The following is a 27,806-nucleotide window of genomic DNA, read 5'->3' on the forward strand; positions in this document are numbered from 1 at the left end:
TGGATTTCTCTCAGATTACTGGGAGAACTTTTATTTGGAGCGTTGTAAAGTACATTTCATGGTTGTTAGTGCTCGCTCTCTTTCTTGCACACAACATCCTTCATCTCTTAAACAAACACTCATCTCTTTCTCGCTCTGTTTTGTCTTTTCTTCATTGATTAAAAAAAAAAAAGCAACACAGTTTGCAGAGAGTAGAGAAAGCATCATATCTTTCAGTCCAAGCATACAAATATACATGAGAGATAGATGGATATACATTATATATATATATATTGTTCAAACTACCAAATGGTTTGTACTTATTGTGAGAACATGGCTTCAAGCTTCTCAAAAATATACTAAGAGGAGCACTCTTTAAAATTCATGGCAAAATAGTATACAGTATGGGGTACATCTTCAGATCATACTGTAGGCAACATAACAAAAATAAGGAGAATGAACCCTAAAGGTTGCAGTCAGGCTTAGAATTATTTTCACAGTGGAAGGAAAAGCAACTTTGGATTGAATATTGCATGTTTATGGAAGCAGCTTGTCACTAATATTGCTGCAGAGGCTTTCTGGTCAGACCGTCTGATTTAAAGGGTTTGATATCCTTCACTTTCTGTGCACATTCCTCCAAGAAATGCTTTGTGTGTAGTTCCTTTTTGTCCCAACGCAGCACTCATGCTCTCCAAGGTGCATGGCCAGCCGGGTTTCCAGAGAACCTGGGCTCTTCCTTGATCTGCAGTTCGGATAGTACTGGACTCCTGGAAGTGGTGGATTGAGTCAGTCAGTGTGAAAACAGTTCAGAAAGCCGCTGCAGGAAGGCTGTGGTTGTTATTCCCCGCGGCCTCGCAGCTTTTCCCGAGGAGAGCCAGAGACTCCAGAGAGTGCACGCTATCCTTGTCCAGACGTGTTCCCAGCCCAGACGGGGCGGAGTTCTCCCCTCCCCCCTCGCCCCCCGCCTCCTGCAGCTCCCCCGTGATGGCGGCGGCGGCCGCGGCGGCCGCGCACTCCTCTTTGAACAAGCGGTCGTGTTCCATCTTGAGCTCCTGGTAGGAGCGGGAGAACATGTGGAAGATGGAGGTAGCGGGGAAGGCCATGATGAGGATGCCGCTGAGGATGCTGCTCAGCGCCACCACCTGTCCGGGGATGGACCTCGGCACCATGTCGCCGTAGCCCACCGTCGTCATGGAGATGATGGCCCACCAGTAGGAGGCGGGAATGCTGCTGAAGTCGTGGGCGCCCGTCAGCTCGCTCTCGGCCAGGTGGACCAGCGGCGAGAAGAGGGTGACGGCCACGCAGAGGAAAAGCAGCAGGAGGCCGAACTCTCGGGTGCTGCGCCTCACGGTCAGCCCCAGCGTCTGCAGGCCGAGGGAGTGCCGGGCCAGCCGCATCACGTAGAGGATCCTCAGCGCCCGCAGGATCCGCAGCACCAGGCCCAGCTTGTCCAAGTATCCCTTACCTCCCGACCGCTCCTGCTCCATGTTCGGGTCCTCCTCTTTCACCACCAGCGAGACGTAGTAGGGCAGGATGGCCATGGCGTCGATGATGTTGAGCGGCCCGCGCAGGAAGTCCAGCTTGCTGCGAGCCTGGATGAAACGCAGCATGAACTCCAGGGAGAACCAGGCCACGCACACCGTCTCGATGATGAACATGTTGCGACACTTGGGGGAACACTCGCCCTGAGGTTGACAGAGATGGTGAGGGGGTGGAGGGAGCAGGCGGAGAGACGGAGGATGAGCGGAGCAGGGATTGACAGGCAGCAAGACAGATGGAGAGAAAGGTGTGGGAAGAAAGGAAAAAGACAAAAATCCTCAGGTCAGATAATCATCCTCAGCGATCATGAATTAATCACGAGTTACAGTCAGTGAGCATGTCGAAGCCGCTGCAGCCGCACTGATACATGTTCCAGCTACATAATCAATTCTTTCTGTGATTAATATTACATTCTTAGCTGAGACCAAATGCAGTCTGGTCCTTGTTCCCTCTAACTATATTGCAAAGGTTAAGCAATGAAATCAAAATAAGAGCATTTATCTGACAGGAGGAATGCAGCAAATACAGAACCCTGCTGTCAGTCGACTCTTTTATTTAAACCAGAACACTTTTAATGCTTTATGATAATCCTCAGCCTCACACTAACACAAATATTCTGTAACCACTCAAATGGCAATAGGGAACAACAACAACAACAACAAAAACCAGCAGCAATACAACAATAAAAACATCAATCTATAGGTGAAATATTCAGCCAATCAAAATACATTTAATTCAACAAGCTGTTTTGATGGCAAAAACTTTTATGATTGATGTTAAGCACATCATCTCTGGTAATGTTGTATATATTTATCCATCCATCCAACCATCAAAAGTGTTCAAGGAGCCAATGTGTCACATGGCCATAGAAAGAGGCCAATCGTGTCCCCCCGAGAACAATCTGCCAATATTTATCTGACACAATTCAACCATTCTTTAAGTACATCGCCCTTCGGCCTTTTTGCTTTTCACTGGTAAAAATCACATTTCCTGCAGCCGTCATATGCAGCTTCGGTCATATGAATGTCAGCCTATGCTGTTATGAGCATTTGCTGACAGGACTGATGCCATTGTTTATCTGAGGAGGACGATTTCCTCAGGCGGCACTCTGCTGTCCATGCTTGAGTTTACTTGCAGTAACTGAGAAAAATGGTAAGGAGCAGTAAATTCTTGGCTTCAGGCCTCAAAATGTCTCTTTCTGCCACAAGAGGAGGTAAACACTAAATCCATTTTTTGTAATATTTTTCCCTCAAGCATTTTGCAGACTTGTTTAATAAAATGACATGCCGAATACAAGACTGCATGACTTAATATGTTTTATTAAGACGGACACTGTTTGTGTCTTTTCAGCGGCTCCTCTTTCGTCAGCCTCGCTCTCCCTCTTTCTGCCCACTTTTCTCATTGTTCACTTTCTGCACCGGTCTCTCTGCACAGTGTCTCATCTATTTTCCTTCCATCTCGTCCCCTTTTCTTTTTTTTTTCACCCTGCCACCCTCTCTTTTCTCCTCCTGCCTCCATCTCTACCTTCTCATCACTCATTCTGTTTCCTCTTCCATCACCCTCTCCGGACTCCCTCCCCTCTCATCCCTCATCCCCGGCTCGCCCCTCACTCTGCCCTCTCTCTGCATTAAATCCTTCATTCATTCAGCATGCCTTTAAGTGAAACACAACTCCCTCCACGGTTTCCTTATGCATGAAGCATCCCTCACACATATGTCCCAGTCCGACTGCTCTCGTTCATCACTCTCTGTGTCCTCTCCCCCTTTTTCACCCTGTCTCTCTCTCGTCTCACTCTGACTTCTGTCGCTTCATTCCTGCATGCTGGCCTGTGTGTGTGTGTGTGTGTGGGGGGGGGGGGTCTGCATGGTTTGTATCTTTGTTGTGTGTGCAGCAGGGTGGTGTTTTGACTTCATAACACCCTTCATTGCGTATTCATTGTGAAACCACTGCATGTTGGGATGCTGCTGGTCCTGCAGCCCGTGTGTGAATGAGTCCAGTCTGTCAGGCTCCTCAGCAGGACAGCGGTGGTTCGTTCAGAGTTGGACTGACAGATTTAGTCATGCGGCACCACTTGAATGTTGAAAAACATGCTGCTATGAGGATTTCTTCATTCGGTAGTGTTAATCTGTCACATCCATCTATATCCATTTCATTGCCAGTTCATCATAAGGCTAATGCCACACACGCACACACACACACACACACACACACACACACACACACACACACACACACACACACCACACACACACACACACACACACACACACCAAGATAGTCACAAAGGAAAAAAAAGAAACGCATGCATAAGCAATGTATTAGAAAGACCTGACATCCAAAAAAAGACCCCCAAGAAAATGAACTCATCACAGGGAGAACATGCAGACTCGGAATAAACCAAAGCCTGAGATTAATCCAGGGTCTGCTCATGTTGTTGTATCAACTCTACCATCACGTGCGCCCCGAGGCATTATTTATTGAAAAGGTATCCTCTGATTTGATGCATGAGCGACGCCCACCCCTTGTAGTCATTCAATTAACGTTCAGTGGGAAGATATTGATTTGAGCGGTTTCTGCAGTGTTAAATTTGTAAAATTAATCTCATATGCATGCAGACCGGGGAGCAGCATACACACAGTATTCACAACATAAGAATCAGTTTAACAGGAATATACTTTAATGTTTGAGTTTATACCAGCGTTCACATTTTCCTTGACATATTCTTTGTGATTGAAAGTGCAAAAGACTTCAATCAGCAAAGAAGCTTTTTGGCAAGACAACAAGTTAATTAAAAAATATCTGCAATGCATTTGCCAGATCAGGTACATTCTAGACCAGCATGTAAAACACATTTTTTTTCTACACTTTCACTCAACTTTTAGAAACTTATCACTCATTGCGAGGGATGTGGGGGGCGAGTACTTGGCTCAACATGAAGTGTGTGCAAGTTGGCAATAAAATTATCAGTTAAACCAGATTTTAGACCAGCTTTACTAAGATCCTCTGTAAAGTAAGGTTCAACTTTGTCAGGCTGAGATCACGATCAGGGACCTGTTTTTTGCTGATGACGCTGCAGTCACCTCACACACAGAGCATGAGCTCCAAGAACTCATGAACAAATTTTCTCAAGCCTGCAAAGACTTCAGGCTCACGATCAGCCCGAAAGAGACCAATGTTTTTTTGGCCCAGGGTGTGGAAACGCCACCTGTCACTACCATCGACAACTATGAACCTGGCGTTGTGCACCAGTTCACCTACCTTGGGTCCACAATCAGTGACAACCTGTCCCTCAATGCGGAAGTCAACCAGCGCATCGGGAAGGCTGCAGCTACACTTGGTCGGCTCACTACAGGTGTTTGAGAAAACCCCAAGCTGACAACCACGACCAAGATGGCGGCGTACAACGCCTCCATCATCAGCACTCGGCTGTATGGCAGCGAGGCATGGACGACTTATGCAAAGCAGGAGCAGAGGCTGAACAGTTTCCACATGCGCTGCCTCCGCCGTATCCTCAACATGAAGTGGAGCGACAAGGTGCCAAACGTAGAGGTCCTCACATGCACTGGCCCCCCCACAGTGTATATGCTGCACAAGACAGCAAAGCTCGGCCATGTTCACCGGATGGAAGATGGCAGAATCCCGAAAGACGTCTTGTATGGTGAGCTAGCGTCTGGCACGAGACCTGTTGGCTGACCCAAGCTGCGCTGCAAGGATGTCTGCAAGCACGACATGAAAGCTCTGGACATCAACACTGAGAGCTGCGAGACCACAGCAGCTGACCGCAGCAGATGGCGCAGTGTGCTCAAGAAGCAGTTGAAGATGGGCGAAAAGAAGGTCCAGAGCCTGGCAGAGGACAAGAGAGACAGACGGAAGGCACGCACACCTGGAGACAACCCCGCAACCGCTCACACCTGCATCCGCTGTGGCAGAATCTGTCGCTCTCGGATCGACCTCACCAGTCTCAACCGAAGCTGTTCCAGCCATGGTCCCAACGAGACGTCCAACCAGGGCGCAATCATCCATAGTCGACACCGACTGACAGAGGCCTACTACTCTGTAAAGTGAGTTAAACTGCATTGTCACTTAAATCCATCGTGCATTTAGTTTCACATTCGTTAGGGCCTGGAAACAGAATTCTTTGTCTGTCTGTCTGCATGTTCTCCATGCAGTGATTTGATGGAGCAATGAGCACAAAATGAAATGAGATAAGGTGGAGTTACAAGTGTGAGTATAGAAAACTGTCGAGAATATTACAGCAAAGTAATAAATAATTTGGCCCACAAAAAGAAAAAAAACCAAATCAAGCAAAGGCAAGCCCATATTTTGAGCTGATTTAATAAGAATTTGAAGTCAAAGAACATCATATGATTGATTTATTTACCAGGAAATCTCCATACACACATCTAGACTAACACTCGGATTGAAATATGTGATCATCAAACATCTAATTACTGGAGCTTTGACTGGAACATCTGGCACCTTTGCAGCTGAATTCAGTTTATTTCCTTTTCATCAGTGTGGTGCGAAGTTAGTAACAGTAAGTACAAAAAAATAAAGTAGAAAGAGGAGGGAGCGTGTCAGATCCTCACAGCGCAGGATTACAACACCAGCACTTAATCCTTTATCATGTGAACTGATTCAAAACGTACTTACAGAAAGAAAAAGAGATGGGGAAAAAAAGAACCTCATGCCCTTTTAGAGTCCAAATTAACACAACAACAAATATCCCTTTTAGTGGATTCACAGCTTTGTTTGGCATTTCAGAGCTGAATCACTGCATGTGGGTCTGGAGCGGCAGCAGTGCAGCAGCCCACACAGTGAAAAGTGGAGCTGTAACGGCGGCATTCCAACAGCTCATGATTTCTCCAGAGGTCTCCAGCGTTGACTGGGGGACATTTCTTCTACAAGCACAGGACTTTTACAAAACTGAAGACACATTTTGATATTTTAACGCTCCCCCAGAATAAGAGGATCAAATCTTTAACAGAATATTAACCTTGATTCTTCCTCTCCTCAGCCTCTCCTGCATTTCTCCACTTTACTTCTTTTTCTTTTTACCCTTCTGTCTGAAGTTCAGCCCTCCTGAGATTTCACTTGCTGTCTGTCCTCTATTAATCTTGAAGACACTTCTCCCCCACAGGATGCATGTTCTGTCTCTCACGTGCGCTTCCTACCTGTCATTTATCCCCCTTTCTCCTGGCTTTTGGCCTCTCTGTTTCCGTGCTGACATTATGCCCATCAGAGCATTGTGACAGTGTTCTCACCCTCTGCAGGACCGGGGCCATTTGTCACAGCGAGAGGCTTCCCACTTCTGTCTCGCTCCCCTTTAAACACACACACACACACACACACACACACACACACACACACACACACACACACACACACACACACAGCCAATTGCACACACGATAAGCTCCCACAATAGCAAGCGTCTCGCTGACCTTATCTCCTCTGCACAACTCTCCGTGGAACTAATGTCAGCGACGACGCATTTCAGCACAGGAAATGCCCCCCCCCCCCCCCCCCCCCCCCCCCCCCCCCCAGCAGCTGTCGCATGTGGAGCTTCACATTATCCTCTGCATTAACACATCTCAATGTCAATTACTGAACGGACCACACTCAGGGTGAAAGACAATATGCAAGAGTTGTTTTTTTTAATCAGCAGGGGGAACACAGAAATTACCTTTCCATCCCTGGTGTTATTTGTTAACTTTCATTTCTTCTATAGCACACATACAAACCTCTCCAAAAAGCTTTCCAAGATAAAACTGGAAACACACACAGAAGTGTGAAAGTGAAAAGGAAAGTGTTTCGCAGGTTTGTTGGATATTGAGAGCGACTCGCTGGTGGCTCTGAGTGTGCCAGGCCGGCCGTCTAAGTATGACTGACAGGAACATGACTCAACGTGGTATTCAGATGTAACTCAATAAATTACTCTGTCCTGAGTGGAACAGCGGCACACTGTTACCCAACATCCTGACTCCCCTGCAGCGTATCCTCTGTGATATTCTTACATCCTCCCACAGTCCATACTTTCTAGGCTAATTGTATCTCATATGTAAATCAGCAGTATATTTTAATGTGTGTTTTCTTTGTGTTTAGCCCCAGACCCTGCTTTTTGCTCTGCATCGGCTTGCAGAGGTTCAAAGTGGATAAAAAAAGATGTACTAGATCGGACATGTCCTTTTCTGAACTGGGATCAAATAAGATGAAGTTTTATTAATTCCGCACAGGGGAAATTCCAACATCTCAAGTGCTCCATAGTTATCAGTACAGATAAAACATAAGACATCATAAACATCCAGTGTTATATACAGCTTCATCCTGTGCAGCATTATGGGGTGCTGGTACCAATCCCAGTTTACTCTGGGCAACATGCCCATGGAGAACATGCAAACTCCACTCAGAAGGGGCCAGTTTCAAACCTAGAATCTTCACACCATAAAGACATTATTCCATTGATGGAATAAAAAAAAAAAAATAGCATGCGTCAGGCCAGACATTTTGTTTGTGTAGATGGAAGATCACTCATGCTTCCACAGTGTCAAGAAATGTCGAGAGCAGACTACGTATGACTCTTCTCAGCAGATGTTGTCAACTCAAGTCCTTCTTCTACAATTTAACACAAATATTTCACATCCTAATATAATCTGCAAGAACTTATCTAAAAAGGCCAGAAATGTACATATTAATAAGCAAGCACCAGTTATAGAGTTACAATTTAAATGTAATGGTTTAAAAAAACAACTCAAAACTCATTTAGACAGCATTAATGCATATAGATAAGTTAAATACAATCTAGGACAGTAATGAGTTATGACTTTCAGGATGAAGTGATTGAAATGCCATTACACAACAGTGATATTTTTCGAATTCTGTTGATGAGAAACATAGGAGGGAGAGAGAATATTGATAATATCTTTGGCGCAAGAGGATGCAATGTGCACATGAAGGCAGTTCTCCACAGGAGATGATCATTGTATTGACAGGCTAATGTTTGTCTTTGACTTCACAGCACAACTGAGTGGTTTCTAACTGACTGACCCTCTGGCTCTCCTTCGCATGATTACAATAATGCTTTTTGTGTTACGATACTGTCAGTGATGGTGCTGACGGCTAGACAGATGGTCTGTAATAAATAGAAATAAATAGAATTTGTATGTATTGAATGTATTGATAGAGGCGCAAAGGTTTGTAGACATTTAGTGATGCGCTAACTTTTCATGAAGGCAGAAAAACTTCAGTACTGGTCAATTTTATTTGTATATTTTGAAAGTCTGTGGTCTCAAACATCTCCGTCCATCCTCCGGACTCTACATTACAGTCTACACTCAGGAATTTCGTCCATCCCAGACTGAAATCAGTACAGTATCTTTAATTAATATTGGTTTTTAGCGGTCTTCAAAATCTGATTTTGATGGAACCACGGCTCATAACCTGCGGTCTTACGCTGTGCAGGGAGATGGATTTGTGGCCGAGCAGACTACCACAGCCTGAGAGCATCTTCAAACAGTGTTGGAAATTTCATGACTGCTGTCTCTCCACCCCACACTGTCTGACTACTGATACAAGCTGCGGCTGCTCACGGCCAACAGAAAACGCAGCAGAAAGTGACGAGACGGCAGCGCTGCACCAAATGCTGGACCGCGCTCACGTTGTCTGTTTACTTAGAACTATCAGACTAAAACACTTCTCTGCTTGGTTCATTTATTCACTGCCTGAAAGCAGCTGTAGCATAGACGACAAACAAGGGGACATTATTATTCTACTGGACTGAACTCATATAACTTATTTCACAGTTTCCAAACTTTTTTACATTGTTGCTGCCATGCAAGATGCTCAGCTGTCCATTGGGATCAATTTAGGGTTTAGGGCCTTGCTCAATGGCACAGATAGGGAGTCGGGGATCGAACATCTATCAGCTGAGGCAGAGTAATTACACCGCAGCAGTAGTCACCTCTGATTCATTCTGCAGTCAAACTTGAAGTCAGCATCAGACAGTGTGGTTAGTCATAAACTTCCCAGAGTCCCTGGCAGTAAACTGAATGAAGAAAGAAGGATGGATGAACTGCTAAAATCACAGACTGTGGAGCTTTTAGGCAACTTCCAAAAATCCCCAGTTTGTTTTGGATGATGTTTAATTTCTGACTCATCTCTGATATTTCACCAATCTGATTTCCCCGAGTACGTAAAGGAAAAGGAACTACTTCTATATTTATTTTGAAGTGGGAAAATGAGTCGACCAGACACAGCGCTTTGGCCACTTGCCTAATATTGTGTCTTTAGCTGTTCATAAGCACCAGCCGGTGATTCATGGTGTATTCTGGCAGCTTTTTACCAGAACCAGCTTTCCTCTCTGTCGGATGGGACCACACAGGTCAGCCTTTGCTCCCAGCATGCATCGGTAAGCCTTGGCCACCCACAAGCCTGCTAGTGGGCCACTGCTTTTCATTCATTCTACCACTTCTGATGGATCCTTTCGAACGCTGCAGTTTTTGAGATGCAGCCGTTGCTCCATTCGTTCTACTTTCCATTCTTTTCCTGCCTTTTACACTTCTGGGAAGACAAATGCCATGGTTGATGGGTGTGCATGCATACAATTCATTAGAATTAAAGACATAAAGTTATTTCTTTATACTAAATCAGTTGCTATAATTGCCACATATCTTTTTTGCTTGTCACAGTTTTACCAGATAGCAGTCAGAATGAATGTTTCGTCTTGTAGTTGCTCATTCCTGAACTATATAATGACTAACTGCTGGCTGCACGACGCTGTATTGTTGAGTTTTACAGTCTTGTTGACAGGCTCCCGTCCACCCCCTGCTTTCTGCCGGCCGGCGGCGGTGCAGTGGGACAGCCGCTGGATGCGTCAACAGCAGGGTCACCGTGCACGCCGCGGGTTTGAAGTGTAAATGTGTCTCTTTATTGTTGGACAAGAGAAAGCTTCTACATCTCTGAATTATGAATGTGTTTTTCTTTTTTTTTTTTTCTCAACTTGCGTATCAGATAAAGCTTCACTTTTCACTCTCTTCTGATGATGCATTTCTGCACAACTCCCACACCGCTCCATCAATGGTTAAGAGAAAACAGGCACACTCCTCTAGCTATTAACTATTGTTAATTTCAGGAAGTTCTGTTTAAAACTGGGTTTTCGTTCTTAGCGTTCCTTCCTTATGTTACACTCTGAATTTCTATACCTTCTATGTCATTACGAGTGTGTAGCTAGCCCTTTGTCTTTCTTCTTTCAATCCCTCTTGAGCTTCTCCCTTGATGATTCTGCCGTGATCCCACCAGATCAAGAGGTTTGGATAGAACGGGGTAAAATATTCTGCCCATCAATCAACCTTACCTCGCAGCAATCCTTGAGAAAAAACTTTGCACCGCTGCACACCTTCCCGCGGTGTTGCTGCGCTAACCTTGCCCTCGCTTTTGAAGCTTAAAGCTCCAAAGAAGAAGAATTGAAAGTAGGGGGAAAGGAGCAGGTTGCAAGGACAGCCAGAAGAGAGAAAAAAACCTGTAAAAAATGAGGAGGTGTGGCTGAACCGGCAGACTGCTGGCCTTAACCCGAAAGACTGCTCATCAAGCACGGCGTTCATGAGTCATGGGTTATTAAAGCACCTGTATTATGTGACACCTCCATCCATTATTGGGCTGTGCTCCTGTAAGCCGAGAGGTGGATGAATGCACATATGTGCACAGGGTAAAGGATGTGGTGTGTTGTTTCATTTGCATGAATCCTTGACAGGAGGCAAAGAGCAACTCTTCAAACACACACTGTTCGCTGACTTTTATGACACTCTGCTCCATTTAACGGATGCTGTAACATGGACATTAAAGCAGAGCTGAGCAGAGGCCGCTGTTTTAGCTGCAGACCTGCTTATAACTGACACAGAGCAGCAGCTTGCTCACACACAAACACCCCAATGGAGAAAAATGAAAGGGGGGAGGCGGGCATGAGGGAGAGAACCAAAGAAAGAGAAGAAGGGAGATGAAGGAGATGTGAGGGAGATGAAGGGAGAGTGGGTGGCAAAGCGGTGCAGAGGGATGAAGCAGGAAGGGATTACAAGATGAGTTGATGAGGAAAAGATGGGACATCTGAAGCATGGCGATCCCTTCACACCTCATATGTCTCTATTCTGCAACCGTCAGGAGACTGTACACCTGCACACACACACACACACACACACACACACACACACACGCATTCAAGTCTCTATTTTTGTGGAAAATACTAATTGAACGGAGCAAAGTAGATTGATTGGTAACACTTTACTTGAAGCACCCGGTATAACACATTATAAGTAGTTATAAACACTCATACATGATCACAATGCTTTATAACTCACTATACAGCACCATACAGCATAGGGTTAGGGTTAGGGTTAGGATTTGGTCCTGGCATTGTGATCATCTATGAATGTTTATAACTATAGCTACACGTGTTATAATGGCATTATAATGCTTTATAAATGTACTTATAATGTGTTATACAAGGGGGCTTCCAATAAAGTGTTACCGATTGATTTATGTATCATTTTACAACTTTAGAGAGGTGAACCAGTGCGCTACTTCTGACAACTGTGACTATGATATGATATGATATGATATGATATGATATGATATGATATGATATGATATGATAGGTTCCAAACTTCTTTTCAGTTTTCGGGCCACATTCAGCCTAGTTTTATCTCAGTTCGGCTGAATCTGGAAAATGACAGAGAAATAACCTTTAAAGACCAAGAAATACAAAGTTTTTTCCAAGTTGTAGTGGAGCTCTGGCTTGTTGTTGCACTATTATATTACTATTGTTATTATTATTGCACTTACTGAAACAGTGCAATCAGGAACAGTAAACCTAGGAACAGTTATCTTTATTCATAAAATTGTCCTCTCAGTTATTTTTAGAATTTTCAAGGTCAACCACATGCCACATATCTGAAACCTCAGATCTGACCAATAAGGGGGAAATCAGCCACCAGAGCCTCTTGTCTTTATCTCAGCAAGTATAAAGCAAAGTTCACATCTCCTCTCTCAGGAGTTGAAGGCCTCTCTGTATGTCCTGTTTTCTGCTTCAACTCCTGCAAGAGCCATAGAAATAGAAAGACAGGTCAGGTGATTGTTGTGCAAGCGTAACATTAGCAACATGCGTGAAAGGCAAGTCTCATCCAGCAGTCCTGTAATCAAATATTGACTGAAATGCTGGATTGTGTCACAAATCGGGCTCCACTGCTCCGACGGAAAAGCCAGACAAACACAATCCAGGGTCATCAGTGGAGCTAGAAAAGTGATTGTATAACAGGAGGAGGCTATGCGTGCTGTTATGTGGTGCAACAGAACAAACAATAACCAAGCTGAGAGGGCGTCTCAGACAGATGGTAAAAAAATAAAGAACCATTTCAAGCTGGGTTTCTAATGAACTACAGTAAAAACAGCCACGCAGGATAACAGGTTAACCAGGGTCATCACAAATATGGTCCAAACATATGTTATATTACCAATTCACAAAGTGTTGTTAAACCCAGACTCTGAATGACACAAGTCTGCCACATCGGCCTCGTCGATCACAGCTAACCAGGGAGCAATTCGCCGCAGGGCTTTGAGGGATATACAGTCCTTTCTGCTTCTGCTAATTTGATTTTTTTTTTTACAGTCAATAGGGATAAAACATGTTTCCCCACGTCTTCTTTAATCCTTTTTGACCAGCAGACCAGACAAAGCACATCCAGAAAATGCAATTTAAAATAGAAAAAAAACTAATGTGGACCTGTCAACGTACACACATTGAAAGAAAACCATGTTATTAACTTAAAACTGACGCCACGCACACTGTTAGAAACTCAGATTGTTTAGGTAAAACTCCCATAAACCTGGCATGGTTCCTAGGGTCTTGATTTTTGTTTTTTTCTTTACATCTTCATATTTATTGCTTAAATTTTTACAAAACCGTAAAGTCGTGAACCTTGAAAAACACTCACATCATACTCACCCTCACCCTAAAACCATGTTTAAACCTTCAAATTTTCCTTTGAAGCTGTGACTCTTGGACTGAACGCCCTCACAACAGCAATTTACACAAACACACACAAGTCGACCGTGCACATAAATAACAAATGAGTTTTCTTCCCTCCGTTCCAGCTTGTTAGACTCTCCCTTCCAGGATGGTTTTATGGAAAATGGTCGTAGAAACTTGAGGGATGCTCGTGCAGAACAGAGATTTAGGTGTAGGCACTCAACTAACCAAACTACTGTACTGTTTAAATGCTATAAAAACAACTTAAAGGTTGTTGAGTCAGTTCAGTTTTTCCTTGTCGCACACACACACACACAAACCAGATGCGAGACTCACACACTCACAGCAAGGAAACCTGTCGACTTTTATTACCACAATTCTGTGCCGACACGTCTATCACTTTAAAACAAATCCATTACAAGGTTTTGAAAATGTCTGAAAAATGAAGTAGAAATAGTAAATAGTGAGCATATTGACTGCTGGCTGTCTGGTGTGAACGCCGTACGATGACACTAAGGCGTGTAATTGACTTGACTTATGATGTCTTCGCGCTGCGCTGTGAAATCCAAACACCCACATTTGATTCCTTCGCCGCTCCGGGCCGAACGGGACTCTCATGTGCTGGACACCTGCTGCAGTGTGTGAGACCGCAGGAAGCAGAGCAGTGTTTGTTTACGTGTGTGTGTGCGTGTGCGTGTGCGTGTGCGTGTGTGTGTGTGTGTGTGTGTGTGTGTGTGTGTGTGTGTGTGTGTGTGTGTGTGTGTTCCATGTGACTGCCACAGCTGCTCCACCTCCTGTGTTTGCAGGATTTTCTCTCCGGTGTCATTCCTCACCTGTCCACCTGGTGTCGTCTTGTTTTGTGCACCTGTGACTCATTGTGTTCCACTTTCATCTGCCGCCTGTCTCACAAACTGCCCAGCCACACAAATAATTGTCTCCAAGTATAAATACAGCTGGTGATGGGATGAATTTCATAACATACCAGGCTAGCGAAGTTATGAATAGTTTGGATTTTGAAGCAGGATACACTTCACTTACATAAAATCACACAGCTGCAGAGCCTCTCTCTCTCTCTCTGCTTGTCCTTCTTACTCTCCAAACATTCACTTTAGATATTTAAAGAAAATGTTTTCTCCTCATGCAGCTTTGATAAGTGGATCAATAAAAAATTGTATAAACACTGCTAAAGGAGAACTACCCTTGATTCTTGCTGGAGGTTTTCCTAATCCTCTTGGAGTAGGTGCATAAATCTGTTTATTTCAAGAATCACTTGCGATTAAGCTGATCTGAATTCCCTCAACCTTCTTAAACAAATCGGTCATTTCTACTTGTCTGAGCCACACGGTGGAGACGCCTCTGCTCATGTGCAGTGAAGCCTTGATCTACATATAAAATCCCACACTTTATCCAGCTTTCAGATGCTTCACTCAAAGGTATCAAATGATTTGTACAGTTTAGAAAAGTTAATTTACCCCTGGTGGCGGGTTTCATCCACTCCTGCCAGCTGAAGACGACCACGGCTCGACCACCGGATCACTACAATCCACCTTTGAGTTGTGAGCAATTCAATAAATATTTCACCATCACACTGAAACAACTACATTGTTGAGACCTGCTGGAAGAGAAATCAGCTTGAAAATGCGATTGCATTGTGATTTCTGCTCATTAAATATTTAACATACTGTAACCTTTACTAGTTTCTATGGAAATGAGTCTGCATCTTTATTTAGCTTGCTTCTGTAGTCCGTGTGTGTGTGTTGGGCCAGCGAGGTCTGATTGGAATGCAGAACGGTGGCGGCCGCTGTGCATCTGCTCCGAACAGTCTCTGAGGATAAAATGTGGCAGAACAACTCTGAGTCTCCGTTCTGATGATGCATCTGAGGATTCATTTCACACTCTTCAGGTATTTGCTTTATCGTACAACCATAAAGAGTGTATTCAGGCAGGGTAGATAGATTATTTCATTGAATGTTCCTAAATTTAAAGCTTTTCACAGGTAACTACCGGCTATAGTGTTAGTTTGGAATTTGGTATTTGTTTATGGGAGAAATGAGTGTGATCTTTAGTCTGTGAAGGACGTGTCCTCCCAGGTGAGGCGGGCTCACTGGAGGAGATTTCCTCTCTTTATGAAGCACAGCACAACAGTAAATCCTGCTTTATGGCGTTGTACTATACGTGCCCTTGTTATATGTCCTGCAAACAGCATGATCGTGGGTGTGTTCACGTTTGTCAGGTTTGGTCCGCCTGAAGCAAAAACTTGCTTTCATTGCTTGCTTTGCATTTAGTGCTGTTCATATACAGTATGAATGTGTGAATGCTGCTGTGTCCATGGTGCAGTGTGTGTTCATGTTTCTCGGGTTTTGTCCATTTTAAAAAAAGAATTAGAAATTAGAAATAAACTGGTTTTGTGATGCGTGATGCCACTGATCTGCTTTCAGATCTGAATTCAGGTAAAACCATCTCTGGAACTGCTGATACGATGGGGATACTTTTTAAAGAGGTCTCGTGTGTGAGAAAAACCCCTGAGCTCAGTGTGTGAGAGAAAATATTGAAATGCATCTGTTTAAAAGACAGAGGCAAACAGACTTATTCTTTATTTCAGCTCCACCTGGGAGAATCTTAGTACTCAGAAATCATCTGAACACATCTCAACGTCTGACATGTCGAAACCGAGCGCCAGCATGTGTGGCTGTTTAAACAATCGTATTTACTTTATTATTCACAAATGGAAATGAGAGCAGTCCAGCCAGCGAGGAGGAAATAAGACCTCAACGTTTGAATTTTGATGTTTTGATTGTTTGTCTGTGAAAGCATCGTTTCACATGCAAATAGATCCATGAGGTCACAGATTCGTTATCTGAAGCGCTGGTCCAGTCTGGTCCGTGTGCAGAGGCATGAATCTACGACCTGCTGAACCGGGCAGTTTTCTCGTTTGTCTTCCATCTTTGGTTCAGACCACAGAGCTGCACCCTCAAGCGTGTCGACGCTGCTTTTTTCTGCTTCCAAACAAACTGCACTAAAAGCAGCGAAGTCCACAGAGTTTGAAATGGACCAATTACAGAATTAGGTGAGCTTCAGAAGCAGCATTCTTTCAACTTACTGAAGCTATTTCTGCACAACGGAGGAATTCCTGTCACTGTTTTTATTCATTTTTCTAATCGGTCGGTGAGGTCGCAGCTGAGCTCACTTTGGTCCGGACCAGGGAACAGCACCACAAGTGTCAACAGTGCTTGAAAATGTCCCAAGCTGTCAAAGGGCTTACAAACAGCGTCACTGCACTGTGCAGTATTTGTCTTTGCTGTGCAATCACACCCTGGCATGAAGAGGATAAACACTTCATACTTTGCTGCATTCTCAGTAATCCCACTTGGCAGCGACGCAACAGACGCAGGAATGCAACTCCTGACCAGATAGGCCCTAATAGGTATGGAATCTGCTCTGCTCGGCGCTGACAGCCACACCAGGCACGTCTGCAGACACAGACAGAGAGGAAACGCTTCTGTAAGCACCTTTTAATTATGCACGCATTCAGACTTATGCTTCGTAACAGAATCTGGAAGTTTAAAAGTAGAAACACGTTTAGCTTTTTCACCGTTCCTTTATTAGTTTCCTGCAGCTGTGAAGGTGTAAGTGTATGTAAAAAAAATACCCCACGGTTATGTAATGGGTTCATGGCCCTGCTCTTGTTTCTCCCCATCTGTCTTGTTTGTTTGTTTCCTCTTTTCAGTCCTCCTCTATATTCTCGGGCCACCAGCTCCTCCACAGTCTGTATTTTTTTTTAGAGGCGCTCTAAGTCACTCGGCCTCTGTCTCAGCCTGCTGAGGCAACAAAGTTTACAGGCGCCGACACTTATTTATGTTCCCTTCATGTTCATTTAATGGAGGGAGGAATTATGGCGAGGGAGATTAAAATCATCCCATGCAAAGAATGCAGGCTGCTCCTAATTGTGTGCCCCTGTTGTTTAAGGTTTAAAACAGGGTTTGTGATTGATGGAGGCATTTTGTCTTCAGGATTTGGCTGATGAGAAAGGATAGAGTGCACACACATAAAACACACATTCGATCACATAAAACCTTTCTTTTACACCGTGTGACTCACATCTCAGCCGTGGAAGTGAAATGTCTTCAATAAAATGTTTGCAGTAATGGCTTTCAGACACACTATTCCAACACAAAATGCATTCGTCTCTGAATCCGTCTGCGCTGCTCTGAGCTGCAGGGAAACTTCCTCCATGCCTCCGAGTCCAGACAGTCGCAGGAAAATCACGCCGCAGCTTCCCCTCTGGGACTGTCAGGTTTTTGTGGGGGGAAAAAGTCTTTGTTGATTCACATAATGGAATTTTACACAGTTCAAGAAGCAGATTTTTTTTCCCCCTTACAAGCGCAACCAGAAATTCTTGTGAGATTCTATCGCAGCCAAATACTTTCATCTTTTCCAAGTGATTCTCAGCAGAGCTGGACATCGGTGTAAAATGACAGATAAGAGACCCAGATCTGCTTTTAGTTTCTGACAGTTGGAGGTGCGACAAACGTTTTCTGTGCTAATGTGTCTTCTGGTTTAACTTTTCCTCATTTTTAAACAACTACCCCTGTGACTGCATAAGTGAGTTAACACTTGCAGAATATGAATATGCAGTCAGTGGCGTAATGTTTCACACTTTTGGCTCAGAGAATCTAAAGATCTCAGCGTCGGGTCTGTCTGTCCTCCCTGTGTGTTTGTGGATTTGTCTCTGGATTCCCCGGCTTCCTCTCACAGTGCAAACACTTGCATTAGTTCAACTGGCGTCTCTAAACTGACTGTAGGTCTGCATGTGTGTAGATTTGACTGATCTCCCTGTGTGGTGTTTGCATGTTTCCTGGGTTTTTTTCTCCAGATACTCCACCTGCATGCTCGGTTGCTTGTGTTTCTAAACTGCCCACCAGCGCTAATGAAGTCTGCCTTTCCTTCAGTTTGCATGGATCGGCTCCGGGTTCCCGAGACGCTGCATGTGGGAATGTGTGTGCATGTTTTCTGTTGATGTTTGTGTGTCTTTTCCGGGCACTCAGATCATATCATTTCGTCTCAGGCAGCTTCTTTAATCCTCATTCCTCCTCTCGTACGCTCTCGTCTCATCCTGTACTCCACCTCCTTCACCCACACTCCTCTGTTTACTTCCTCCACTCCAGTGCATTAGGAATCACTTCATCTTCTTTCGGGTTGCCACAAATATTTATGTCTGTGTATCTTTAGTTTCTTAATAGAATCACATATCATCCCAACCACGAGGGCGGACAGGTTCTGCATTTCAATAAAACTATCGACGAGCCTGCAGTTGACAGCAAATGGACAGACAATGAGAAGCCTCACAGTCTGATGGTTCGGCCTGACGCGCCTCCATTCTGCCACTGGCCACGTCTTTACAGATACCTGTGATTGATGCCCCGGGAGGTAATTATCGAACTGCAAATCCCACTTCAATTTAAGGCATTAAGGGCATAAAACGGCCACTTCAATTACTCCCCGGGCCAGGATATGACTGAATTAGGGAAACGAGAGCAAATCTGATGAGGCTGTCTGAAAATACTTCATCATCTGGTGATACTATTAAAAGACCGAGCGACACACACTGGAAGCTAAACACTTTGATGTATCTGGATGAAAAGTGATGCAGAAATAGTTTTCTGAAAAGTTGTGCTCAGATATATCTGCAAAGGGAGTCAATGTATTTAGTAAGTGTTTAACATTTGATCAACATGAAAGGTTTGGACAGTTTAGCAGTATGTGGAGCAGCCCTGCAGCTTTAAAAAACCCCGCAGCCTCCCTGTTCTTCCCCGTCTAAACACAGCAGCCAGACATGTGACGCTGGCAGATTAGAGAGGTTATTGCCAGGCTAGAGCAGGAGTCAGAGTAGAAATACATCTCACAAACAAAGCAAGCCGCTTCAAATAACCAGACATACCTTCAAATCGTGATGTTTTATACCTCAGTGAGTCGGATGAAGAAAATAAATGAGCTTCTTACAGAAATAAAACCTCAACGGTATCATGATAACAATAAGATTATTATGAGCTGGTGATAAAATAAGCAAATAATAATAAATAAAAAAAGTAAAAATGTTAAAACTTTTCAGTTCTTACGAAAGCAATCTAACTTGCTTTTTTCCTAAATATAAGCAAGTTGAAATTTTCTTTGTTTTCAATGCGGATGTGTGTGTCGGCTGTTTCTCCAGCTGTGCAGAGCAGATGCCAATCAGCAAATCTGAGCTGGAGCTTGAAAGGTCAAGGATCAAATTAAGTCTGTCAGAAAAACACGAACAAAAAAGTAGTCGAACATTTCAGATAATGAGGAAATACATTCAGTTACATTAATATTTTTCATCCAAATAGCAATGCTTACTAATCCAAACTACAGTTTCTTCAGGTTTTTGTTACTTGTCAGTTACTAAATGTACCCTCATATGTGTTTGCAGTAAACAGATTGTGGAGTTTCTGTTCTGAGTTTCCATGTTTCCCCTGTGGGTTTGTGAGATTTTCCTCTGTCAGTCCAAAAACAAGCAGGGGACTCTAGATTGCCTCTGGGTGTGAATTTGACTGAGTGTGCGTCTGTGTGTGTGTTTGTCTCTCTGTGTTTGCTCTGTGACCTCTGGACTGATGACCTCTCTGACCTTCACCACCGTCGGCTGAGGTCAACTCCAGCCCCACGAGTTGGAAAAAAAAAGCTGTACAGAAGATGGATGAATTGATCATTTTGGATGAAAAGTTGCCAATTTATTAATTTAACTTCACGCTAGATAAATCCATTTGCATTGCGGCAGGTGCAGCGTTTGCATCACAAAAAATGTATCTAAGTATTTTCTAAACACAATGCTCAGATCTAAATGTATTCATATAAAACTTTTATTTTTTATTTCCAATTTTCAACCTTAAGCCTTTAATTTCTATCAGTTTGAACAACTGTGGCAACAACCACAACAACATCAATAAATCATGTGATTTCCTGAGTTAACATGGTATTGTCAGCACTGTGTTCTCTCTCAAAGTGTTGGATTAAAGGATTAGCAGTGCCTCTGGAATAAAAGGCTATTTTTTACACTAAGTGCACAGAGTTCATACAGTGCAGCAGTAGACAGCCACAGCAGGCGGTGGGTGGATAAAAGAATCGTCATTATCAGTGGACTTGAAACTGAGCTTTAAGATTAGGGCTCCTCCCAAAGCATTTAGCTCATAGTGATATACAGTCGATAGAGCGGATCAGCTGAGGACATGGAGAAAGTCATTACAAGGCAGAATGCAGCAGAGGAAAGGGAGCGGCAGAGGTAAAGGATGTGTATTTCTTCTTTTGCTCAAGCTCAGGTTTTGCTCTCCGTATGTACAAAGAAGCAATATGAAAGACGAGTGGACAGAAATACCGATGGCAAGGCCACGGGAATTAAAGATGACGTGAAATCTGCAGCTCCGGACTTCAGCGGAGGCATGCAGGACAATAGCTTGACAGTCAGGAGCTTGAAAACAGCAGATGGATTTGTTTACTTGCAAATCGAGCTGCTCGCCTTTTCACAAGAACGCACATTGACATGCAAAGAGATGCTCAGATGAGCAGATACGGACACCTCAGTGTCCTCACGAGCCACGACGTTCTCTCAAGGCTTTGAGATGTCAGACGCAATTATACACCGTGAAGATGACGACCTTATCGTCCACATTGTTCTCACAAGGCTCGAAGAACACAAACACATGAAGAGATTCATAAAATTCTGCCATTCTTCTGAAGCACTCGTGCCTGGAACCAATCCAGTGTGTGTGTGTGTGTGTGTGTGTGTGTGTGTGTGTGTAAGGCTTGGGTGTGTGTGCAGAGTTTGGGGAAGTGAGCTGCTCTCAGAGGAGTGTGTCGGCCCCTGAGGACTGTTTGATTTCCTCCACGGACCGTTCCCACCGCGGTGTTTACCTGAATGAATTGCAAGCAGAAAAATCAAATTTCCTATTCAAGTCAGAAACACAATGCTAACCTGCCACGTCAACAGTTCTAATCTCTTCTGTTTCATTTACTGACACTCATACCGAGTCTCTGCTTCTGCTGCATGACTGTCGGCGTACTGCTCCGTATCTCAGCCTTCTGTTGTGAAGCTTGTCACTGGCTCTATTACACACAAAGTAGATTCACTCCACTTCGCTTTTTCCCTCTTTAGGATGACACTAACAGCTGATATCAGAACGATCACTCAGTCCTGCAGGTTTGCACGCACCCACCACAACACCAGACCCGGGAACTCTGTGCAGTCCTGTGCCAGGACTCCTCCATCTGCGTTCCTACTAACTACTGGACACCTGCTGGCAGCACTCTTCAAATCCTCTCCTCATCTTTTACAAGTCATCAGGCATTCTGCAGCCGCCCGGCTAAACTCTCCAGCATCGCACCCTCTTGTACTTGATCCTCTGGCCGTCTGTGACTACTCATATCAGAATCCCTTCATGGACGGCGCCGTGGATGACTTCTCAAGGACCGTCTGCCAAAACGATCTGTAGAGTTTACCTTCAGCCACCAGTAAGTGCACACAAAAGCCGCTTTTATCCAAGGTCACCTTGGGCGAAAATGTGCAAACTTTTACCTTTATGCCACAGTCGACAAATAGAGAGAAAGCTTCACATGCAAAAACCATCTGGATAATTTAATTGAAGTGAAAAGCAGATTATCTCTGTGCAGAGGATACGCTGCTGTCGAATTTCAGTTATAAGTGAGCAGAAGCCCAGAGTGAGCGCGTGCATAACGCTGGGAGAGCCGTGTCGGTCACAGTGGATGACTTCATCAGTATTGTATCTGTAAATGCCCATATGTGAATGTGTTGGGATGTGACTGCATGTTAATGCGTGTGTGTGTTTTTATGTGTGCAGATTTGTACAACTTCGAGTGTGTCTGTTGAGGCACACTTGTGTGGAAATGCGGCAGCATACAGTACGGCCGTTTCATTATGCAGACAGTGGACAGGCCTCAGTGAGCAGCTCAGTCTTCATTATCCCACGCTGCTGCAGGCAGACAGATCACAGAACACACACACACACACACACACCCATACATACACAACAGGATGTGACAGAAATGGAGTTTTACATCCTAAAACTGGGAATTTTTGCAGAATTATGGAAATCTCATCTGAGTTTTTTTCCCACTATAAGTAACAAATATTTGTATACATTCACAGTAAGGAAACCAAGTTATTTTTGGAGACCTTTCCCAAGTGAGCATCCAGTTTGGGGAGTTATGAGCAGGTCTGCCGCTTCACGATCGTCATATCTTTTATCTGAAAAGAGCTTCGAGAAGTGACAGCTGTAATCACTCACACCACTCAGGATTAATCTCCTCTGGCAGACTGAACTGCTTCAGGCGTCTTACCACAAAACCTGGATGTACAGCCCCTGTTCACGTTGAGGTTTCTAATTGATGTGTTAGTATTAGGGAGGCTTTTCTTCGGCGCTGTCCCATGCTGACAGCTACATTCACAGCACACTGGCGCACTCACCCGGTCCTCCTCCTCTCTGAGGTCTGGCATGGTGCTGATGCACAGGCTGATGACGGTCACCGCCACCATGATCACCGACATGCAGGCGAAGATCTTCCCCGGTAAACCGGACTGCGGGTTCTCCACCGTGTCTCTCAGCCAGTTCATCATTTTTCGATACTGCGTCTCCTCCACCGGCACCCGCTGCATGGCGTTCCTCTGCCGACGCTCCTCCTCGCGCCTCTCCTGCTCGTGCACCTCCTCGATGCGGGTGTACATCTTCCGCTTGCAGCACCGCTCCATGTACGCCATCTCCACCCCCCAGTAAGTCAGCTCGTCGTGCAGGGAGAGGATGCACATCTCTCGCAGCAGCCGCAGTTTCCCCGCGGCCAGGAAGTTGAGGATGACCCTGAAGGCAGACGGCGAGCGGTCGAAGAAGAACTCCTTGCGGGCCTCGTCGTAGTCGTCGCAGACGCTGGCGATGTCCTCGGGCGACCTGCAGCCGCAGAGGCGGCCGAGTCGCGTGAGGGGGAACTGCTCCAGGGTGCTCCAGGGAAAGGTGTAGCGGTTTCCCCCAACGTTGATCACCGCCAGCAGGGCGTGGTCGACGGAGACCAAGTCTTCTGGCCGCCGGATGAACTGAGCCCTCTGGTAGTACACACCCTGGAGTAGGAACAACAAGGAACCTCAACACCTGTGCAGCTGCATGGAAGGAGCTCTATCAGTGAAGCAACTATCTCCGTCAACTGTTTCAAATTCACACGTTAATATTCATCCTTTGTAACCAAGTAGAACTCGTACCTTGATGGTCTCGGTCTCGGGAATCTCGGTGAAGATGCGATCGAGGCTGCTGTCGTCACTGACGGACAAGTTGCTGAAGTCATGGTTGGCGTTGCTGATGATGGGCATGGTGGCATTGGGAAGGCGAGCTGCTCTGAGGTGGGCAGCTCAGACCAGGAAGCAAAGCCAAGACGAGTCCACAGACGGGGTCCCGCTGAACCTTTCAGCTTTTCTCGCTCTAATACCAACTCTTTTGTTAAACCTCGCGTAGGAGAGAGGCTCTCCTGTCACAACGTCTATTGCTGATTAGCTGAGGCTCGCTGCCTTTTTGGGTTTCAAGATGTCGCTCAGCGAAAGATGAGCGATGGCTTCAACTTTTTAACAGCAGAGCAAAAAGTCACAGAGGGCAGAGCCTGGTAAAAACCTGCTGTTAAATCAGACTGTGGTTCAGTTCTGGCATTTCCATTTCAGGTCCGCCGTAGACTCGGCTCACGGATCAGGACTCAACATCACATCAGTAGGTAATCCAGATCAGAAGAAAGAGTCTAGAAAAAGGAAAGCCCGGATAGGAAGGGTGGGTTAGGACTGATCAGCAGCTGATCGCTACAGAGGATGAGTCGGATGAGCCGAAGAGCCGATGAGGTGTCCGGGGACCGAGAGAGATCCACTGTGTCGCCGCAACAGGATTAGGGAGGGCCGAGACACATGGCGGCGTCATGCAGGCGCTGAGAGAGAAAGAAGACAGCGAGAGAAATGTCAGAGTCGAACAAGAGCGGAGTGAGATTAAGGCAGGAGTCACAATATGAAGCAAGAGAGGGAAAAGAATTGGAAAGACAGCTGTTGAGTGCAGAGAAAGAACGGGGAGGTGACAGAGACGGCACATCTAAATGACTGCAGCGCTGCGAGGCGAGGCTCCTCCCTCATCTTTCACCTCCTTTCAGAGAGGAGCCGGACTGACAGATCACTTCTGCTGCTATTAATGGCCAGTGCAGGACCTCAACGGCCAGCAAAGGAATTTACACTCAAATCAGCTTCCTGTGAGCACAACAGATTTCGCCAAAACGCGAGTGAGAATTTTTCATTAATAGCTGAAGAAAAAAACATCCTGGCTACTTGGTGTTTTTCACACCCAGAGAAAGTTACTGGCTGCTGTAAATGGGCAAAAATCCCAGCAACAGACACCCAAAGACAAGATTGTAAATGTTTTTTTGGCAATGAGACTGCTCTAAAACTTACTGGCGAAGGTTTGTTAATTTACTTGCCCAGGAAGGTGCGCTGCGAATCAAACACTTAAATAGTTCTAACAGTTTCATTAAAAAGTAGGCCCGTTTTCATGCCATTTGACTGCAGTTAAGTTTCTGCTTGCTCCTACCAAATTATATGTAAAAAAAAAACAAAAAACACCTGATAGTATTTTATGGCCAACATTCTGACATTTGCCATCAAAGGAAAGCACTGTTGTGTTTAATAATCTAAATAATGACTATTTCAATAGCTATAACCTCAATTAAGCATGTACTTTGTTCCTCCAGTGAATCGAAGGAGATTTGAAAACTTAAACTAAAACGGTACATATCTGAAGTTGTGTGCGTTTGATCCAAGCTGATAGATGTTAAACTGTACATGCAGCGTATGGATATCTGTCTAAAATCGAATGCTATTGAGGGAAGAAATGACAAAAAAAAACATGTGACTGACTGATTTTTTGCCTTTGAGAGGCACTGTTCGGCAGCTGAGACGGCACTGTTGTGGAGTGGATCACACTCTCCGCTGAGAGCAGGAACACTGTGTGGCAGTTGGTGTTTTTGTCGAAGTACTTAGACACCAGAGTCTAAAGCTTGTTTCAGGAACTTGGTGAATATAAAATGACACGTAAGTGTGTGTTCGTGTGTTTGATTGTCTTTTTATGTAACCCTGTCACATACTGGTAAGTAGGTCTGTTTGCATCCTGTTCTTGGATCTTTATTATCTATATACTACATCCTCATAATGCTGTCTCAGATGGTTCAGGAATAGAAGATCGATGGATCTTTCGTAGCTTTTGGTGTCGAGTTGCTGACATTAAGCTGATTTACATGGTGGAATGTCCTCCTTTTTTTTAACATTGTCAACCAGACTATGATGACATTACACATGCAGGTAAAGTTTCTCCTGCACAAATAAAACACTCATCGGTCACAGCGATGAACCCTGACTGACAACACACTCCACAATGGGAGATTAGAAGCCTGGAAGTGTATAGACTCTGTAAAGCAGGACCGTTATCCGCATCACTCATATTATTCTGCTCAGTAACTTTCTGGAACAACCACAGGCGTGTCGGACGTGTGACTGGACGGGACGGACAGTCTGAAGCCTCGGATCACTAATTCAGATCCAGCAGGCCAGGACCCTGCACTGGAGGAACCAATAAATCACTTGTGTCACGATGCTGGTATTTCATTTCCACCTCATGTGGAGAGGAGAGCATGATAAAGTATTTATTAATCGATTAGTTTCCCCTGTGGATGTGACTGGGGTTTCTTTCCCTGTGGAAAGTTAATTGAAGTGGGTGTTTTTAGCAGCACGCTGTGCTCCTTCGGTTCTCCGCTGGACACAAACAGTAGAGAGAAAAGGCGTCAGTTTAAGAGGACTTTATCCTAAACTACAGATTGTTGTTACGTTTCATTGCATGTGATATTTGACATCTTAATTCTGTTTAAATTCATGGCTGATGATCCGAGTCAAAGTCAAAAGTGATTTGTTATTTATAGAAAGTGGAAGAATGACTGGAACTGAAACAAGTTTAACTGTCACTGGGACTCTGGTTATTTTGACTTTATTAATGTTGTTCATGTGCAATAGCTTTTATTTTTACATCAGTTGTCACTCATGAACCCGAATACACAAAACATGTGTTTTTTAATTTGACACCGTGCTCTGCCTGTTTTAAATGTTAAGGTTTCATATTATATTATATTTGTAGTCATTATACACGTTTTAGATCGTCCCTATTCTGGATAATCACAATCAACCCTAGTCTGCTTTGAAAACTCTCGCTCTATCTGAGATACACGCACGCGCACGCGCGCGCGCACGCACACACACACACACAAACTTGCAGGAGGAGCGCACAGGGGTTACTGAGCATTTTCTGCTCCTTATCTAGCTGAGACCTTTAATTAAACTCTTTCAAATTGAGCGTTTAATTAAGATCATAAGACCAACAGATATTTGGATAAATTAGCAAGAAGAAAAACAAATTACAGACCGACTGGAATCGTCAGAGTCAATCGTGCCTCAGAGGACATTAATACTTATCTTAATAAAGTAGAAATTTGCAGCTATTTTGCTGTATAACGTTGAATCTAATTATCTCCGTGTAAAGCAGCCACACAGACACTGAGGAACTAAATTCATCTGACTCCCATGTTATGCTGCAGCAGGCTGTGAAGAACAGAAATGCACAGTAATCCAGAATTGTGACGGAACATCACAACTCCAGACCAATGTTGGGCTGCAGCCTCTGCAGACATGCATGCAACTTATGAAGCGCGCCTCACCGTCCATCCCGAGCTCCGCACGCATCTCCAGACAGCCGAGTCCTCTCCCGGGAAAAAAAAATCCCCCTCTGGTCCCTCCGGTCACTCAGACGCCGCCAGCCGCCACATGTCACGGAAGCACGGACGCCTCTCCGGCATCCGCATCACCCGAGCCGGTGGAGGAGGGCGCGCACGGTGCGGTGCGCGGCGGGCGGAGGTCTGCTGTGCTCCAAGTGTCCCGTTACAGCTCGACCGGCGGTGCTGCAGGAGGAGGAGGAGGAGGGGGGGAGGAGGAGGAGGAGGAGGGGAGGGGAGGGGAGGGGAGGGGGAGCCGGGCTGCGGTGCGCACCAGAGGAGACTCCAGCCGCTCCAGGACCGCTCTGCCCAACTTCAAGTTTGCGTAAAAAAGGTGTCGGCGGCGTGCGGGAAGGAACAATCCAGCCCGCGCGAGTTTCTGATTAGGAAAAAGAGGCGATTTCAGCAGGAGACGCAGGGAGAG

The 27,806-nt window shown here is 44.9% G+C and overlaps 1 protein-coding gene across 2 annotated transcripts; it reads right to left on the minus strand.

The window, feature by feature from the left end:
* Positions 1 to 27,630, minus strand: LOC115392255 (potassium voltage-gated channel subfamily G member 4-like). Of its 2 annotated transcripts, XM_030096823.1 has the most exons (4): positions 27,329 to 27,630; positions 23,808 to 24,511; positions 23,028 to 23,669; positions 1 to 1,664 (listed from the first exon to the last, which is right to left on the minus strand). In XM_030096823.1, the coding sequence occupies exons 2-4, from the start codon at positions 23,913 to 23,915 to the stop codon at positions 786 to 788; spliced, it is 1,629 nt and encodes a 542-aa protein (XP_029952683.1). In that variant the 5' UTR covers positions 23,916 to 24,511; positions 27,329 to 27,630; the 3' UTR covers positions 1 to 785. The 2 variants fall into 2 exon arrangements, with proteins under 2 accessions (XP_029952683.1, XP_029952682.1); XM_030096822.1 differs by lacking the exon at positions 27,329 to 27,630 and having other exon boundaries at positions 23,808 to 24,722.
* Positions 27,631 to 27,806: the final 176 nt, after the last annotated feature.

Source organism: Salarias fasciatus, chromosome 7 (assembly GCF_902148845.1).
Source record: "Salarias fasciatus chromosome 7, fSalaFa1.1, whole genome shotgun sequence".
NCBI classification, from domain to species: domain Eukaryota; kingdom Metazoa; phylum Chordata; class Actinopteri; order Blenniiformes; family Blenniidae; genus Salarias; species Salarias fasciatus.

Excerpts from the sequence above, each read along its gene's own strand:
- LOC115392255 (XM_030096823.1), bottom strand. The coding sequence starts at position 23,915 with ATGCCCATCATCAGCAACGCCAACCATGACTTCAGCAACTTGTCCGTC. Across the intron at positions 23,670-23,807 it reads CCGAGACCGAGACCATCAAG|GGTGTGTACTACCAGAGGGC; the intron begins GTACGAGTTCTA and ends TTCCTACTCCAG. Across the intron at positions 1,665-23,027 it reads TCAGAGAGGAGGAGGACCGG|GGCGAGTGTTCCCCCAAGTG; the intron begins GTGAGTGCGCCA and ends TGTCAACCTCAG.